Source organism: Grus americana, chromosome 1, assembly GCF_028858705.1.
Source record: "Grus americana isolate bGruAme1 chromosome 1, bGruAme1.mat, whole genome shotgun sequence".
Classification (NCBI taxonomy): domain Eukaryota; kingdom Metazoa; phylum Chordata; class Aves; order Gruiformes; family Gruidae; genus Grus; species Grus americana.
In genome coordinates, this window is record NC_072852.1 from 195145993 (window position 1) to 195166321 (window position 20329).

The following is a 20329-nucleotide window of genomic DNA, read 5'->3' on the forward strand; positions in this document are numbered from 1 at the left end:
GAGCACTTCAGCCCTAATCTAGCAAAAAAAACTTAAGCAAACCACAACTTTTTATTTGCCCAGCTTGTGCTTATTACCTTGCTTCTCCCTTTGCTAGGTGTCAATCATTCTGCTCCTGGCCAGCACCCCATAGCTTCCAGGTAGTGATGTGGATACAGATCCCAAAGCCAAAATTAGCTTTACGGACCTGCTGGAAGTTTTAACATGTTTTCTGATTTTCTACGGCTTCACCAAGTCATATAGCTTTTCCTCCTTAATTTGGGTCAAATGCTATGTCCTTTTAGCCAGAGAGTGCTGTATGCTGAATTATACCCGTGTTTCTGATTTCCACGGAATCAGCTTGGGTTTACATTGGTACAGTTTGTATAAAAGTTTGGCTGGCTGGAGTTTTTCCCTCAACGAATAAGTAAGGTGCTTATCAGGGTCTCTGTGGGTTTAATATGATCAGTCCTTTTGGGCAAAATAAAGCAACCCTACAAAGAATGATTCCCAGATCGATTTTATTCCAGTGCAGAACACACTTAGATGAAAACAGAACGGATCTATTATCACATCCGGGGATATATTCATGATTTCAGATTCCCTTATTTAATAAAACTACTTGGAACCTCTTTACGATCTACTCTTGAAAGACTGTGCTAGCTTTCAGATGGCGACTGGTCATAGTTGAATGGTATTCAGGTGCCTAAATATAGGTGTCTACTGTGATTATAGATACCCTGAGGTATGTGAGCTATTCAGAGACTGGTAGATATGACATAAGACCTACATTAGATCCACAGCTTTCTGAAGGCTTTCTCCTAGACATCTGTGCTCCCTTTGGTCTCAGGAAGAAAAAAAGAAACAATGAAAGAAATGACGTGTCTTTGTATAATTTGTGAAGCGACAAATGCACGTAAAAGCCAGCAATAAAAAAGGAATAATACTTTTACATTTAAGCAGAAAAAAACATTGTATTTATATGTAGTGAGTTTATTTTCTTCACCTTGGCATTTGTTGAGTTTATGCACTTCTTTCCTTATATTAAAATATTTGCAAGGGTTTTTTTTGCTTTTCTTATTGCAGCTTGCATAACTCAACCCAATTCAATTCAAACATTAACAAAGCAGCTTGTACACATGCTTTGCTAATGCCCTCTGTTAAAATTAAAATCAAAATTATTATCTACATCAACTGAACTCTATGTACCTATAACGTCCCTTGATTTAACAAGGTGAAATAAACATCTTGCTAGGGTCCAAATTAAAAGTGCAGACTGACAGAAAGCACTGCACAAAATAAGATTTCATTAGGCAAACCTAATTTAATGTGATAAGCTCTAAATAAAGCAACAGAAATCCTTTTCAGTTTATGTCTCACGAGTTTTGCTGCACCATTTTGTTTTGCCTTGGGTTTGTAACTGACCGTTAACATATTGCCACCTAGTGATGAAAAGCAAAACACGTAGAAGCAGTAAACCAGTAAATAATGCATAGGGAATACATATTTCCATTGTAAACTATGTCAGAATGGAAGGCAGGAGCACAGAAATGAAGCACATGTCTGTATTTCTGGAGAAAGGGTATCAGGCAATTTGGGTACAATTATAGAAAATATTTTAATAGAAGCCTATTAAATAGAATTTAATAGAATAAAATTAAAATATTTTAATAGATACATGATAGATTCATGTATCACTCAGCTCCCATCTTCAGCTTGTTCAGTGAATTCATAAGAGTAATTAAATAGGTTGTAAGGGGTTTGTAACTTATCTGTAAATAACAAATAATAACTACCTACTAGGCATTTTGCAGATTATTAATTTGTTAGTGTTGGAATTATGCCTTCAAGAATCGAAGTACTATTATCCTTCCCTTGACTTTGCTTTGGAGCTGTCAAACTGACATGTCCTCTTGGGACTCTGCCATCCACCTCTGAGTTTCTCCCTAGCTGAACAGTCTCCGGAAGCATTAGCCAGCCAGGAACAAGTTTCCTTTGCCCAGACCTACCATACACATGCTAAAAATATACCATCCTATAAGCCAATTTGAAATCCGCGCCGCTACCACTGCAGCATGGACTCAGGCAACACTGACACAAGAAATACCGCTGTGCAAGTCAAAATGCATCCTGCGTCCTCCAAGCACAGCCTACAGGCATCAGCAGGCATGAAGAATAACTTGAGTAGTATTTTCTTCCTGCTCTTCACCTTAGTTTCCAGGCAACATCCCTGAACAAGGTGTTTTCCATTATTGGAATCAGATAAACTCATTTCCTTCTCAGTTTTGTTACAAACCCTTATCTAAATTTTAGAGACAAGATTACATAGCATACTGTCTAAACATCCCAGCGTGACATGCCAGAACTTCCTCATAGCAGGAAATTTCCAAACAGCCATTGATGGTGCCTCTAATTTTGGGTGCTTGTTTCAGAGACGAGATTTAGTAACTGAACCCACCCGAAGTATAATTTGCATTAGGTGACTTATGCCTAAAAGATTGGTACCAGGTCACACAGAGCCTAAGACAGAGGGAACGCAGGGGTTGTGGCTGTCCCTCTTTTCCTCAAGTTATGAAATTTCATTACACAATGCACAAACTGAACCCCCAAATACTCAAAAACTTAGGGTTGTAATTAGGTTGTAATCAGGGCCTCTTCCACTTCCCTACTGTGATGTAGTTGTATCTCTTCTACCTTCCTCACAGCAAACCGCAGGAGGGCAGAGAAGCAGAAGCCAGGAAGGGGAAGGGTTGGAGCATGCCCATCACTAGATATTCACAGAATCAGGATGGTTTGGGTTGGAAGGGACCTTTGAAGATCACCTAGTCCAACCTGCTGCCATGGTCAGGGACAACTTTCACTAGGCCAGGTTGCTCAAAGCAACCTGCTTTTTCCTACAGGGTCTCTAGGGATGGCTAACAATTACTGCATGTAACTACAGCTGAGATCGTAAGACTTCCCAGCTTTTCTTCTCCTCATTCTTGTGCTCGCTGTTAGCAGGCACGACCTGAAGTTCAGGCACAGATTTCCCCGTCTTCTCCCAGGATTCTTCTCCAGTCCCTCCCTGGGCATGCAGGAGGGAAGCTGCCTTGGAAAAAAAAGCTCCTGACGCTTTAGAGAGGTGCGGGAGATGTGAGGGGAAGCAGAGGGAGGCAGACAAGGAGGGGGTTGTACCCACTCGGAGTGGTGAGCTGATGCCAAAACCAAGATATCCCTGACCCAAACACAAACCACATCACACACTTTAGTTTTCCTGATTTTGTCTCCCTTGTAGAATGACATGTTCAAAATACTTATTTTCCACAAGATACCTCCCTGTAACATGATGTACATGTATGATGTTTTCATTGATTATCTAATTAGCAGGAGGAATTTTCAGTGCAGTAGCTCCAATTTGCTCTCAAATATCAGTCCATCCCCCAGACAGTTCTTATCTCAATGTATGTACTTCTTGCAGTGTGATTTTTAACACAGATGTTTTCCTGAATCTCAAATACATTTACAGATATATTTTCTTTCTAACTCTGGCACAGCAGTTCTCAAAGCTTTCCCTGACTTTAAATAAGATGCTATTGTGATAAGCTACTCACTTACTTGTTCTTTTTTTAAACTTTCCTTTCCATTCTCTAGTTTTGTCTTTAATTATTAACACTTCTTCCTTTCTGGCTGACCTATTTGGATGCTCACACCTGTGTTTTCATTACTATATAGAAAGGTATCCTTCTGCTTATGTCCCTTTGCTCCACCAGCACCATTAACTTTAGAAGAGAAGTTGATTTTTTACTTCTCTCATAAAATGAGAATAAACATGTTGGAAGGGTTTCAACCAACTTCCATCTACTACAGATCAAGATGAGATGGACAAGGGATCAGACTGTACTACATTTGCTGCCTTTACACCTTCCTATCAGGTATCGCGCCCTGCCTGCTATCAGAGAGAGGATATCAGACCAGCCAGGCGTTTGGTCTGAGCTGGCACACGTGTGCCCGTGTAACGTAAACAGATGAGTCTTATGCACACAGCGTTCATTCTGAATTATTCCCAGAAATACTACCTCTTCCAACACCTGTGTGGAATTACCCGGCTGAAACAGGGAAACTGAGCACTGTCAGGATTAGTTGACCTTAGATAACTAACAATAGTTTTTATCACTTACTAGAATCATAGAATGGTTTGGGTTGGAAGGGACCTCAAAGATCATCTAGTTCCAACCCCCCTGCCATGGGCAGGGACACCCTCCACTAGACCAGGTTGCCCAAAGCCCCATCCAGCCTGGCCTTGAACACTTCCAGGGAGGGGGCATCCACAAATGATGAAAAAGTATCAAATCGAATGTATCACTGCGTCAACCTTCCCCATTTCCCTGACACAAACTGCCACATACCATCTCAAACCTGTACATCCTTCAGAGGAGGACTCAGGCCCTTGCTGTGAGCGAAGTGCTTGGCATAGCTGGAGCCCTGGCTCATTACAGGATAAGGAGTTTTCTTCTCGTTTTACTCAGAAGTGCTAACAGAAGGATCCAGAGTTCGGGTAGCTCAGACTAGCGCTGTCTCCAGTCAGACCAGAGACCTTCAGACTCAGCTTGGATAACACCTACAACTTTAAAACTACTTTTCTTTTTTCAAGGTAGGAAGAAGTAATGCTTCAAAAACCAGGATTACCTAAGAAGTCATGCCAGGTGGTAGACCAAAAAAAATATTTTTCTTTCCCCTACTGCAGTTTAGAAACAAGGCATGCACACAAACATACACTTCTTAGCTCACTTGATACCTTTAATAGCTAGGCTGTCAATCACCATGCCATTCATCCTTTTGAAAATATTTCTGTATATCCAAAGTAAACACAAATAGCTATCAGTAAAAATCTTCATGACTCAAAACACTGGCTGTTTTACAGCAACTTTATATAAATGACTGCAGGGAGGTAGTGTCAGGAAAAATCAGGCCATATGATTTTTACAGTGAAGTTCCTGTTTCTCGTGGTTGTTTTTCCCTCATGGTCCTCCTCGTTATGTGCAGATGACCCTTTGGTTACAGCTTCTGCCTTAGCGCTCTCCTGTTACTACTCAAAAATATTTTCTCCATTCTTTGAAGAACTGGTGCCAGTAAACCATCTCAATCCTAATAAGTTGTTGAAGGGAAAGCATCTTGTTTTATGTAGTTTTGAAATCCCTTTCTGATAACCCTCCTAGGCAAGCGCTGGTGAGACACAGTATACGGGGTTGACTGTGTAATACCCTTACTTGCACAGCGGTGTGCTTAGATGCTGCCTAGATAGGAGGTAATGCTTTGGTTAAAAAAAAAAATCTCACTGGTCTTACATAAGATGACTTGTTCTGACTTGCAAAATCTTTTCTGTATTTTTTTAAAGTATAGGGAAGAATTTATTTTTTTTTTTAAGTTAAAATGTTATCTGTAAAGATGTGTTGTTTCACCTTTTGAAATAAGCTATGGCAGCAGAGATTGAAATTTCAGAGAGAGAGTTTTTCTTTGTTTCCCCCACCCCCACCCCCAAAATAGTACTTTTTAACTGATGAGCATTTGGGCAAGGGGCTCTCCCTTGCTGTGGTGAAAGTTTTGCAACAGCAACTTTTCCATCTGGGCACGGGCAATAGATTAAAAGAGCTCCAGCATCCTCTGGCTTGCTGCTTCTCTATAGAAGCACCAGTATCCTCACAGCGGCCAAGTTAAATATACGTGCAGTCTTTGTAATTGGGTCTTGTCCCTTCCTGTTAACCTAAAAAACATCTTAGTTTTCTGAGAGCTACGAGGTCTAACACAGCTCCCTGCTTATGTTGGAAAAAGGCAAATGACCTTCTTCCTGTTTAAGATGGTAATGGTACTCCAGGTTCCTCTCATGCTACATTTGAATGGAAATTGCAATTTAGTGAAAAAACATACAAAGCAAAACTTACAATCTGCTTTTTATTAACTAGAAGAAAAAACACTATTTTGGGCTTAGTACCCAAGAAAGAAAGCACAAAAAGACAAGTTACATTCAAAATGGAATGATTTCCTAGTAAACACAGTAGTAATTACAGTTACTTTAACTACACTTAAAATGATTAATGATTTTGAGCCACCTCAGGCTAGATTTTCAAAGGTATTTAGGTCCTGAAATATCTAACAGTTGCTTTGTAGATTATTAAGTGCCTAATCTGGTTAAGTATCAAACTCCTAGTACTTGTTTGTCCTCTGCATCATTAAAGGCTTTGAAAATCTAAACTCTTTTTTTTTTTTTTAAAGTTATTTAAATGAGTAGATCTCATCATCTCCCAAGTTTTTTCTTTCACCAGATCGGAAGAGGAAAATAGGTTCTTTCTTTTTCATCTCTGGATTGGCTTCTCAGCCATGAAATGAAATGTAAAATAAAGGACTTCTTATAACTGAAAACAATCCACTGACACAGAATACATTTATTCAAGTATTTGAATATGATGCTTAGACCTGCAGAAAACCCAGTTAACTTTTATAACAACATAATTCAAAAGAGAACGGTGATCATAAAAAATAACAACTAAGATTCACCTGCCTTGAAATCTTGCAGTGGAGCTGCAAGCAGCACAGGGCTGCGGTTCTGGATGTGGAACTTGAGCTTATGGTGGGTCAGGTACTGGTGCTCAGTGACACCGTATCCTCCCGACTCACACAGGGCACTAATGCACGAACCTTGCCTGAACTCTTCCACAGATCAAGGGAGGTCATCACTAGCTACTGACTAATTCAGTGAACTAAAACCATAGCATCAGCACAGATAGAATCCTTTATAAAACAGAAACTTCTCCAGGAATATAAGGATACTTCTTCCTCTTCTGATAATACGATGGATTTGACCCAGGGTGCATTTTCATGTTTGACTTAAGCTAATCTAAGATAGTGCTACTGTTGGAAAAGCTGTGAAATTCTTCCATCCTCTCCCTTTCCCCCCTAATTTCCATCAGGTCTCCTTATGGTGGGACTAGTTAGGAGTAGAAATTTGATTTGGGTGGTGTGTGTGTGGTTTTGGGAATACAGTTTGGGCTACAGTGTTACCTTCAGTTGCTGAATGAGGTTATGAGTCTCCCCACAGAGGCACATGATCACTATGGTCAACACAAGGGAGGCTGCCTGGGTGTTTATGTAGGGAAAAGAAGCAAAGGAAAAGAATGTTTCTAAATTGAAAAAAAAAGGTTTAAAAAATCAAAGATATACTTTGCATAGGTCTTATGTGGTTAAATAGCTTTCCCAACATTTCCCATGCATTGACAAACACCTCTCAGAGGCACTGCATTTTACGGTAAGAACATTCTTCCAAGCCAGTTTGCTGGCTAAGCCATTAGTAAACTTTGGCTGTTGCAGGAACAGAGACATACCAGGTCTAATTGCAAGAAGAACAGCCAATGAGCTTGAAGATTTTAAAACCCAGAATGGACAGTGATAATCACTCTGATCTCCTGCATAGGTCAGGCCAGAGAATGGCTTTATTTCTGGTCCATGTACAGTAATTCAGAGTAGCCAGACAAAAGAGAAAAACCTTCTGCCAGAGCTATTACAGGTAACACTAGATCCATGTTAAACTATTTGCAAACGCTAAACCAGTCAGCTCTAGTCAATGAGACACAAACATAACATTTCACATATACTTATATAGGCAACATTATTCATTCTCAATAATATACAACCAGATCAAAATAATTAATCTAAGACATCCATCTATGTGGACAACCGGCTGTACACTATTATTAAAAAGCAACTACTGCAACTCATATTTGTTTCAGTGAGGTTTCATCAGAAGATTACAATATAGATAGCAAATATAGAACCCTATGTTGCCTACTCCTTATATGACACATGGAAAACCAGATTGAAAATGGCACAAAGAGAAAAATAAATTTTATTCACAAAATACATAGACAATCTTAAAACAAAATCCACTCATTACATTTCTGGGATATGGGAATATAAATGCACGTTTACTGGGTTTTGGTGCAGCTTTCTTCCCTGGGATAAACACTGGTGGCAGAAAAGCCCACACAGACTTGCTCTGCCAGCAAGCAGAACCCAGCTAATGAAATGTAGAAGAGAGGAAGGTCAGCTCCAGAGAAAAAAGGAGCATACCTAGCCAAAAGATCCTCTAGTTCTTCAGTGTAGTTATGCCCATGGACAACTGCATGGCAATCTGTACCTAAAGTCAATTTGGACTGCTGAATAGAAGGCATGGTGATCTTCAAAGTAAACACACAATTTTTTTTTTAAAAGGATCCATGAATTAAATATCTCAGATATGTTTTAATTATCACTATATATGCACATATGTATTATTCCCTTTTAATGTCTTTCTCTGGGGATATGGAAAAGAACTTCCATGCAGCAACCTTCCTTCAAATTTATCTTAAATACTGAACAATCCAAAGGTCTTTACAAAGAAGCATACTTATAATACATGAAATGAAATGAAATGAAATGAAATGAAATGAAATGAAATGAAATGAAATGAAAAGAATGTGCATTCAGCACCTGATTTATGCAAAGAAATAGCACTGGGCATGCTAAAGAATATTAATTTGAACGGAGGATACTTAAATGAACATAAGTGTCATTCATGTTGTCAATACACATAATTAACTATATTCCCTTTTCATGATGGTTTGTTTGCATCAAGGTCATCCACAAAAATTCTGAAAGAAATCTTATTTTGCCCTTCACAAAACAATAAAGCCTTCAAACAGACAAAAACCCTAACTCTTTGAAAGATCATTCGAGACCATGATGTCTTGGTGTCTCCTGAAACTTAGAGAATATCTTCACAATAGGGACGTATTGTGCTGTTGTATATATTGTGCATGTGTTGTTACACAGATTTGCTATAGTCAAATGCAGAATACCGCCTGTGATACTCATTTCTTCTAGAGTTGCTCTAAACAGGGGCAACAAATGAAAGAAGACAGTACCATCCCTTCAGTTCTGGGGGAAACTTCACTAGAAGCCAACTGATGATACAACATTGCACCAGAATACTGTTAGAGGTCCCATTTGTCATTAACACATGACTATCATTTAAGCACTTGAATAAATACTATGCATATAATATTTTGTATTTTAATGTTTTCCAGCATTCTGCTAGGCATGAATGGATTGGGATATAAAGTAAGGGATTTGTTGGGGCTTTTTTAACAATAAGGGGAAGTAAGCATGTTACGCTGTGTACTTAACATGCCAGAGTACCCGTAAGAAATTACCTACAGCAGTTCAGAGCTCACACGACAGAAAACAGGACTGTGGCAACTGGCATCAATGCTAGCAACAGTCTGTATCTTCTGCAGGTGAGGAACCTCAGCATGCCACTCCAGTTGGTGATAAAGTGCTGGGTAAGTTTCACAGCATTGATGGAATACCAAAAAAACGGTTGTGTATAAAGAGGCACTTTATGTTCAAGGTGTTTGAATTTTGTGTTAGTAAACATAATTTTAAGAGTTTTTAAAAGAATCAATAATGCTATATTAAAAATAAAGTTAAATAAGTGTTCATGAATATGGACAAACATTGTAACTAATAATTATTAAAAAAGACAACAGTAACTTATGATTGAGTAGCATACAAGCCCCATGCTTTATTATTTTAAACCCCAAGGTCTTAGAAATAATCATGTCATAATTTTGAAAGCTTGGTTTATGAATCACCAATGCAGGGGCAAGCAACATTGTTTGCACGAAAGAAACACTGGTGATATCAATCTATGAAAGAATGGAAGCAATTCACCCCCTCACTCTTCCTGTACGCCTGTACATGGTCCGTTGCTTGGCTAGAAGAGAGAAGCTAAAGGTAGACTACAGAGGTGGGACTTACTTGACTTAATGCAGATGTTTACAATATAACCCTACGTCAGCTACTCAGCTTGGATGTCTTCTAATCAATATAAAGAAATAAGAGCTGATTCATCCCATTTTAATACTGACATCTACAACAGATCACATGGATTAAACTCTAATAATACCTGTTTCTCTCCAATGACTGTAAAAGGAGCTTCAAGTGACTAGCTTAGGTATGGACATCTATTCAGCAAATGTCTGAGTTTGGAAAAATGACACTCCAACTGTCCAGATCAGAAAACACTCCTAGTTAAAACCCCCGCAAAAGTGATGCTGGCTTTCTCCACAGGCTGTTTCTCTTTTGGGACTAGCAAGCCTTTTAAGATGCAAAGCCACCAGGAGACCACAAAGCCATTTCTTACCATCTTCAGCTTGAAGCACAATCTATTTATTTCTGTTTATAAATACAGACTATGTCCCTAAAAACTGTTTTAAATACTAAATTTAGCCACCTATACCTAAAATCAGGATCAAAGTGAAAATATGAATCCACCTAATAAAAAGGATAAGTCTGTTGAAGGAGCTGTACCTATTCCATTCAGACCTCTATTGTGAGAATGGAGCAATGCTATTGCACATGGAAGTTGCTTCTGCTATTCCTCCCGCAAGTATCAGGAGTGGAGGAAAGCAAAGGAGATGAGAAAAGAAAAGTGGCTGCAACTCCTGCAACAACAAGCATTGCCTATAGGCAACACACAATGAAGTTGAACGTAGGTGTACAGGATTGTTTGACAGTTTTACTATTTATCTTTCATAAAAAGCAAGAAAAAAAAAAGTAGATTCTATTTTCTGGTAATATTTAGTGGGGAAGATTGCCAATAAAAAGAAGAATCAGGAAATGTCTAAACAATTACAATAATCTTGGAAAGTGGAGTAAGAGAATTGGTATGATTTTCAGTAATAGAGTGGATTATGAACCAAAGTACTTGTAGAAGCAGTAGGGGAAATATTCAACAAAACTGTGGTAAAATCATATTAACTTGATTTTTCCTTTTGTTGAGCTTCATGAGATTCCTGTTAAACAGTATTGGCCCCAGTACTGACCCCTTGGCTTTGTGCCACTAATCACAACCCAGTAAGCCTGGCAGCTCAGTTTCCAACCCACCTCACTGTCCATTCATCTAGTTTGTATTTCATCATTTTGTCTGTGAGGATGTTGCAGGAGATACTGTCAAAAGCCTTTCTAAAGATGAGATAAACAGCATCCTTTGCTCTCCCATCATCCACCAAGCCAGTTATCTTGTTTTAGAAGGCTAGAGTTGGAAATGCATGATCTCTCCTTCATATAAACACACTCACTGCTCCCAGTCACCTACTTCTTTTATGTTTGGAAATGGGTGATAGGATTACTTGCTTCATCGCTTTCCCAGGGATTATGGTGAGGGTGACCAGCCAGTAGTTCCCTGGATCCTCTTTCTTGCCCTTCTTGGAGAAAGAAGTCACATTTGCCATCTTCCAGTCCTCAGGAACCTCCCCCAGTTGCCAGGAGCTTTCAAAGACTATCAGGACTGGCTTGACAGTGACATCAGCCAGCTTTCTCAGCACTTCTGTTGCATCCTATCAGATCCCATGGACTCATGTACATCCAGTATGTCTAAAATGTTCCCTGACCTGTTATTCCTGTACCAAGGGTAAGTCTGCCTTAGTTCAGACCTTCCTACTGGTCTCGGGAACTTGGGATTCCTGAAGGCCTCCTGAAGGTAAAGACTGAGGCACAGAAGCCATTGACTACCTTTGCCTTTTCCATCTCCATCACCATCATTCTTCATGTTGCTGAATGAAAGTTACGCAGTCACTGAGACTGTTTTAGGATGGGCTTTCAAGTTGGAGGAACCAAAATATAACAATATATTATGCAGAAGTATTCTTAACCCTGAAAGCAGATAAAGGACAAACTGTAACATTACTCTTAAGTAAGAGTCCCATAACATTTAGTATGACAAATCTAAACTTGAATTACATTATTACTAGTTTCCACAGACAGAATTGCTGATTTTCTAGTTCCAGAATGGATTTGGAATTGGACTTGTACACATATGCTTTGTTTATCCTCAATCTGCTCAGCAGAAAATGAAATACATTTCAGACCCTGAAATTTCATGTTGTGAGCTTAATTTAGTTTCTGGTATTCTGCTTTTCTTGTCATCCTTCTCTCACCGTGGAACCTTTGTGTGATAGTAAAACCTCTGTTGCAGACTAGACTTACTTTTTACTTTGGAGTAGAGCCTCAGCATCTAGTGGAAATCTAATGCTTGAATGATTCTCCATATAGGAGTCAATAACTAACTGTGATAAATCTAAAGTCCTCTCAAAAGTACTATAAGGTGACTCATTGAACAAACTGGTACTGAGTTTTAATGACCTTTATAGTAATTAAAATTATGTCTTGCTGGACAGGCTGGTGATTCAACTATGTTAGACCACAAATGCCATGCCTATATTAATATCTGGGGCTATTCTCTGGCCACAAGGCCAGATGGCATGAAACAGCCTACAAGCATACGGTAAAACATTACCTAAATGCTGGTGGCAACATCCAACACTCTCTCGATTCCTCAGCTCTTGCCAAGTTCTGAACTGTGCCTGGGGAAGAAGTGGAGCATTTTTGCTAGAGAGGGATTTCTCTGACTTGCGTACGAGGAACAGGAGAGAACAGACAGGCAGACAGACTGGCAGGAGATTGACTAGTTTAAAGATCCTAAACAAAGCAGGAAATACGGGACAAATGAGGTTACAATAAGAAAGATGACACTTGTTGACTGCTCCTCTCCTCACCAATATGCAGACTAAACATCATGATTAAAAATTATTTTGCCAACCCTCTACTGTTTGCATCACAAATTACCCCAGAAAAGCTTTATTAGGAAGAGCGGATAATTCACAACAAAGTGAGCATAGGGATGCACAGTAACATGTTCTGCAACTAAAGCACATTGCCATTACAGCCACCATGAAATTGCAGAAACAATAACTCCAAAGACACAGAGCAAAACCCCACAGAAAGTCACAGCAATACTGTGACAAACAAATAAACAAAACCCACACCATACAGCCAGGTCCCTGGAAGAGGAGCCGCTACATTGTATCATGCACAATATACATTGCTTATCTACAGAAATTTTTTCCTGTAAACAGTAATGTCTTCCAGTAACAGATGGGAAAGATTTCTTATTTTAAGACATTTTAAATTTAAGTGCAACTTAAGTATACGATTAAAAAGCATGAACAGACGTTTTCTGGGTCTTTAAAATTCTATCTGATTATAAAACTGCATTTCAACATTGTGCAGCAGCTAGATGTTAGTATATCCTGTGCGAGAAGAATTTAAATTGATCTCATCTCGTGAAGCACTGTGCAATTTCAACTTCCCAGAGAACCCAAATATAATAAAGAACGTTCTGAGCTCCTCAAGTCAAGGTCTTAAATTATGATCCAATATCCAAAATTCATAAAAAACACATTCCAAATTAACCACTCTTAGTTAGTAACAATAAAGAAAATTAGTATGAGAGATACAGTTGATGAAATTTGCTCTTTATGAAAACCTAAATATATGAACTCAATATCTATTTGCTTACAGGTGGTCTATCAGAAGTGCCGTAAGGATTTCATTTCACTATCAGGGTATCTTCCATCATGAGAAGCAGTAAAAAAAAAAATCTTCCAGCTAAATCTAGTTGTGTTCAAAGAGTTTTCATTAGGCAGTCTTTTGTAATTAAGATAAATTTTATTACATACACCCATCTTCAGGCAAAATGGTCTCTGAATCTAAACAGATTAATAAAATACTGATTATTTAAATTCTTATTGAAATTACGTATTTTCAGAAACTCCTAAACTTTTTGTTGTTGTTTACATTCAGATACCGTAAGACAGCAAAGAAATGAAAATTAAGAAAACATTGAGAACTTTAATTTCAGAGGTTCCAAGACTATCAGGTGATTTAACTGGGATACAGTATGCTCCTATTAAGTGTGTAAGGCTAGGTAAAGTATAAATAGCTGAAAGAAAAATAGTAACCTACCAAATGCACCCAACAAGTCTACAAAAGTATCAACAAATAAGCCAGCACTATAGAAGAAACATATTTTGAGTGATTTATATGCAGTCCATAGACCCATCTGACTGTCAAGAGAACATACTTCAATGTCATTAACTACATTAGCATATGTGAAGATTGCACTTCAGAAGAGGAACAAAATATACATCACAAAGAAGGTTAAATCAAAGCCATTATAACCTTTAAGTCTAATTCTTTTAAAACATTTTAGTTGGCTGATAAGCTTTTGATTACAGCAGATGCACTACCATAAGACTTTAAAAGTAATGTCTGTCTTTCATGTAATGAAATGATACGTATTTCTCAACTCTATGAAAAAAATTATTTTAGACAATCTTCCCAGTCCTTTACCACAAACCCAATTCTTTATGGGCCAAAGATGGGCATATTTTTCTGATGAGTCTGTCCTTTAAGGCGCATCTTAAATCAGATGATAGGGAAAATAAAAGATTCTATTGTCTCATGACAGCCAAAGAAAGATTTACTTAAAAAGAACATCAACAAACCCTCATAGATTTACTGCACCTGAAATGTAGTTAAGGCTACTACCATTAGATGTAAAGAGTGACTGGCTTGTTCTTAAATCTTTTAAAACATTTTCGTACATTTCCTATTTTGCTAACGTTTCGTAGGACTCTGATTTTCTATTTTAAAACTCAATATATTTAACATTAACATACTTCTCTGGAGATACAACCAGTGTTGAATATTAATTCAATGCTCCTGCTTGAAAATTATATAAATGTACAAAAGAAAGACCTTGTTACATTTCCCAGAAGGTGAGCATTCAGCACAAGTTTTAAGATTTCACTCTACACTTTAATCATTATTCTCCAGATAGCACATAGCAGAGAGCCAAAGGGTCAAACTGGCAAACCATGTTACTAAACTGGATTCTTTTTGACATGCTATTTCTACAGCAGTACGCACAGAAACTTTTGCTGAAATCAGGAAGCAAGTGCTGTAATTGCTTCACAACGTCTGTCAGCACAGTGAAGTCTATGAACCTTTACACATTGTAAGATTTGAGGTAGATTGCTGTGTGTACAATGGGTTTTGTTCACTTGAACACGAGTCTTTGCTTTAAAGTGGAGTCTTAGCATCTGTAACAACTGATGGTGGCAATCGAAATCTAGGAGACAATTAAATAATTTTTAAAACAAACAAATAAATCAGAAAACAAATCCAAGCCACAACAGAAGGAGCCTTCCCTATCTTAACCTCACTTTTCTCCCTGTCTTCCCCCTCATCTTCATGTTCAAGTCACTCTCCAATGAACACATAGAGCTTCCTTTATGTCCCAAATACAACTTAAAGGTGAGGCAGCATCTTCATCACTTGCCTACAAGAACATTAGGAAGTCAATCTCCACAATCCATAAAATACCAGTGCACCCAGGAAGATAAGTTTGACAACATGCATATATTACATCAGACTTCAAAATGCAAAATCCAGAGCTTTCTTCTGAATCATCAACCCATCCTTTCTGAAGAAAATGACATTTCAAAAATAAATTCATGAACTAAAATGCTGGAGAGTATATTAAGTAATATATGTAGAAATATGTGAGCATAAAAGTACTGAAGGCTGAGAGAAAAGCAAGACATTATTAATAAAGCAGTGGTCACTCACCCAGGTCAATGGGTGGACACACACTCAATCAGTAATGTACAAATTTTATAGCATGGTGGCATATCTTAACATAAGGCTCAATAAAACACAGTAACACACAGAACTAATGCCAATTTACAATATGAACAGCAAATAAAAAAATGCAACACCCTCCTCCCCACACATTTTCAATCAGCAGAAGATCTTGCTAACACTATTAAGGGAAAAACAAGCCCATTTTTTCAAGTCAGGAAGGGAAGAGAACTTTGGGACAAGCCAGTCTTGCCTTCCCTTCTGCTGCCCATGGACAATACTTGTAAAATGCAACACCAACACAAGGCATTCTACCAAACTCCAATGTGCAGGGTGACACTAGGGGTACCATAATTGAACAGCAATTATCTTACGCAGATGAGAAGCATACATTATTACCATGCAGTACAATTTATTCAGAGAGGAAGTAGGATATTCAAATCTTCACTAAATTAAAATACTGAACACAGATCATTATAACTCATTTGAATCAAGACACATACTGTACCCATGATTTTGGGCATCCTTATTAAAAGTGATTAGATTTTGGCAAGTTTTTCCCAATTAACATAGCCAGTCAAAAGAAAAAAAAAATCATGCATACTGGGTGTTTTATCCCCACGTCTCATGAAAAATTAAATAATAAAATTAAATAATTTATTCATATCACTGTTGAATAACTTATAAATATTTTTCTTATATATAAATCCCTTCTTTTCAGTATTTTAATTTACATACAAATATGGTGTCAAATCAACTTACTTATTTTAGAAAGTGACTTTGCTAGATTGTATGCTGGTCTGAACTCCAGAAATGCTTTGAGAGAGTGCCTCAAGACTTCTAAATGCGACAATATTTTCACTGAAAAAAAAAGCAGTGAATTTGTTACAGGATACTAGCTATTCTGTTGTAAAATCACAGACCAGCCACCTACATTCTTACTTTGAGTAACTATATGAAGTAATGTTAATCGCTTTTACAGAAGTAGAGATAATGTGTTGTCCCACAGAATACATAGAGCTTATTTTGGCTGTGAAGACAATGCCTGAGTCACAGGTATATGGTCATGAAATGGAGGTGTGCCTGGTTCTGGGAGAGGCAGAAGATCCAAAGTATTTTTCTCACCTGTCCTTCAAAACTGACACATCAGTCAACAAGCTTTATTCAACAATAATACAGGCTACCTGCATATTAAAATGAAGGAGAAGAAAAAAGCCCACAAGATACTAATAACAGCACTAGAAGTGGATTTTCAATGGTACTTACTCAAACAAACATCCCCAGCTCACAATACGAATGGCTTCCAAATAGAACTTAATTATTATATCTCTTTTTAGTATTTTGACCTTTGTAATTTCTGTATTGTTTATTCTGCTTTTTTCAGATGATTAACAATCCCAGCCAAAATCTCACATGTCTTTGCCATGTATAGAGGAAACTCAAAACCCAAGAATATCTTCTTCCAAAAAGAAATGAGTAAAAACTCATCCTACACTTCCCTAGGTTGAAATTAATAAATACAGACTAATTTTCTTCAGGCTGTTGTGCTTTTGAATATGAGTCAGCATAGACATCTAATGTTTACCTAATCCATTGTAATTTTATGCCCCTTCAGTTAGTTAAATTTACCTTTCCTAGGTACCTCTGTAAAGACATGGCCTGCTAAAGCTCTTTGCTGTCCACTCTGTCTTTCTACAATTCTTTCTTTTCTCATTAATAAGTCATAAGTTTATCTTCAGGTTATGACAAGACACTGTTCATTTTTGCCTGATCCTGCATGGTTCAGTCACGGCTATGATAGTATGCTGAGCTGAGGGCATGTCAGCAGATCTGTACCAACTCAACTAATTAAGGTGATGAACCTCTCTATTGACAATAAATGGCACTATAATGTTGATTATGATCACTTGTGCCTGTGTTGTCATTTTCCAAAGAAAAAAGCGTAACCATGAAATAGTAAAAATGAAAATTTAGATATCGGCAACTGATATTAAGCAAGTCCTGAAGTATGCAACAGCTCTAAACATTTTGAATTTAAAGAGCAGGAAGAAATGAAGTGCTTTGTTGAGAGAAGAAAAAAGTATCTCTGTGCAGTTATCCCTTTGGCGATGTCATGGTTTCTCCTCACAGTTGTAGTTTCTGGCCTCCCCTTGCCATGTGGGAATGAACACAATAACCCAGTGATACGATTGTTTGGGTAGTCCTGCCTAGGCATATGTGAATGACTAACTTCTCGATGACAGGACAGATGTGTCACTCTTCTCAGGTTTCAGCTTTCATTTTTAAAGAGTGAGCTTTCTAGCTATCACAGAAAAAATTGTAAAACAAGCCTATCGCATGCAAGATGCCTCCCTGAGTCCACACCAAGTCTGAAACAAGAGTGCCAACGTATTAACCAACCTATATCCTTGCAGCTAGATGCCTTGATGTGTCACTATTCACTATTTTATTAGTTAAGCTCTTAAAGACAGAATAAAAGGAAAGGAAAGATGTACATGACTTCAGACTAAATTGCAAGTATGTCCTAAAACTAAGACAGGTTCATGGTGATATAAAAGACTGAGCAGAGATATGGGAATCAGAAGAAGGTGGAAGAGTCAAAATGATACAGATTTTAAGTATTTATATTAATAGGCATGTAGGCTGAAACAAGGAGATATGAATTACCACATTCTTCAGATACCTTCAGCAGTGGTCCAAAATACTGCAGAGCAAGTATATCTATATATGTACAAATATTTATATATATATATTTAATATCTATCTCAAGCGTTCAAGGTCACGTTGGATGGGACTTTGAGCAACCTGATTTAGTGGAAGATGTCCCTGCCCACAGCAGGGGGATTGGACTACATGATCTTTAGAGGTCCCTTCCAACCCAAGCCATTCCGTGATGCTGTGATACAGCTCTGTTGCCATTCTAACCTATGTTTACAGCACGAAAGACAATGGTCTAGAGGACTTCAAGCTTACTTTGTTAACCTGTTTTCAATAGCAAATCAACTACAGCTTCTCCCATGTATACTGCTGACCTACCAAATGAAAGACTACACCCATCTTTCCATCATGCTCCTTCAATTGCTTATAGCAAGCAATTTGCATTACCTTTGAGTTAAGTGCCCTTGAGTGTACAGTAACACAGCTACAGTGAATTTCATAAGCGTAATGGCAGCATTCCAGACACACAAACTACATTAATGTGCTCATATCTGACACAGCACAAACGACCGAGTATTACTGCTAGTGTGGTAATTTGGGAGGGTGGAAAGAGAAAGAAGAGAAAGAAAAATTCTATTTAAAAAAAAAAAAAGAAAAAATGAAAGATCACAGAATAAAGGAGAAATCTGGGTGGGCACAACAGAGTATGGGTGTTGGAAACCAAACACAAGGCTATTTAAAATGTTTTTTCTAACAAAAATGCTGATGTACAGGAACAAAAAAGTGAAAAGGTACAGGAGGAAAAAAAAAGTGAACAGTTACAGGAGGAAAAAAGCACAAACACAGAAGTAATTAAGGAGCAGAAAAGGTATCTAGAAGACAAAAAGCAGCAACTGAGAAAGAATAAGATACAGAGGGTCTATCCTGCCCAAAATGATGTGCTTCGACAGTCACCAACAGACCACATCACCTCAGGAAGAGCCTGTTCAGGCACTGGGAAGCACAGGAGCCTTGGGCATGTCTAAGTCACCTGACTTAAGATCCGACAATGCATTTTGCATTTTTTTAAGATGGAGAAGTAGAATAGGAAGGAGGAAGAAAGCTTTGTTTCCTAAGGTGTCGACATATTTCAAATACCATAACAGAGGTACAATGGAGGATCTAAATCTCACACAAACAGTGCTGCCCTGTGTCATCTTTCATCATTGTATTCCCATTACTTCAGCAGTGTTTCAGCTCATGAGAAGGTAACCATGTAAATTTAGCCCTCATTAAGGAATAGAATATGAATATTTAAATAATCTATAACCATTTTTTATATACTTCATAGCTCTTCAAAGATCTGTATGATTGTACTATTTCCCTCTAGAAATTTAAAAATCCTCGTTTTCATCTGGAAATGGAGATACTCAAATTTAAAAAACAGTACATTTTTGTTTCTGTAAAGGATTTCATTCCTCTGCCTCACAGAAACACATCTTCAGTTTCAGTAAGGATGAGCTGGTATTGATTTTTACCCCCTAAAACCTTTTAAGTCCTCCTAGTAAAGATGACCTGATTGTTTTGCAACAAATCCTTTGTCCTCATGTTAATCTGTTGCCTATTTTTAGGCATATTTCAAATAATAATAAAAAACCCCATATAACCCTGACTTGCCTTTAGCTTGACTGAAATCCACTCTTACACCTTGTTCCTACTTCTTAACAACTAGAGAGTTAAACTGAACTATTAACTACAGCCATTACAGGCTCCAGTGCGAGCCAGGAATTCAAAGCATGCATTTGACTATTTAGTGATGTTAATTTCTGGCTACACAAAAAGAAAAAAAAATCAGCTAGACTGAAAAAGTCTGTGTATCCCCAAACCACTCTCCTCCAGAAAAGCAATGAGATACATACAGTATTAGCACAGCAAAAGAGATACTTATACTGCAGTTATTGACTGCATTGCTTATAAGTGGGGTTAAGCAAAATGCAATTTAAAGCTCGAGAGAAACAACTGGTTTTCTATAAATGCTAAGTATTAAAACAAAAAAAAAATCCCCACAAGCAAGCAACAAAAATATGAAGAAAGTCTCTCTTTTTGGTTCCATCACTTTAATGGCTGACATAATTTAACATAAATGGTACTTGATTAA

The 20329-nt window shown here is 37.8% G+C and overlaps 1 protein-coding gene across 6 annotated transcripts in view; it reads right to left on the reverse strand.

Annotated features, from left to right (window-relative positions):
• FRY (FRY microtubule binding protein) overlaps nt 1–20329 on the reverse strand; it is a 254495-nt gene that overhangs the window by 182099 nt on the left and 52067 nt on the right. For 3 of the 6 annotated variants that reach the window (XM_054806989.1, XM_054806980.1, XM_054807046.1), the window contains exon 2: nt 16297–16395. The exons of the other annotated variants lie outside the window; for them this stretch is intronic. In XM_054806989.1, coding sequence (XP_054662964.1) covers nt 16297–16395 — 99 coding nt within the window. The remainder of the gene's footprint in view (nt 1–16296; nt 16396–20329) is intronic. 6 annotated transcript variants of the gene reach the window in all.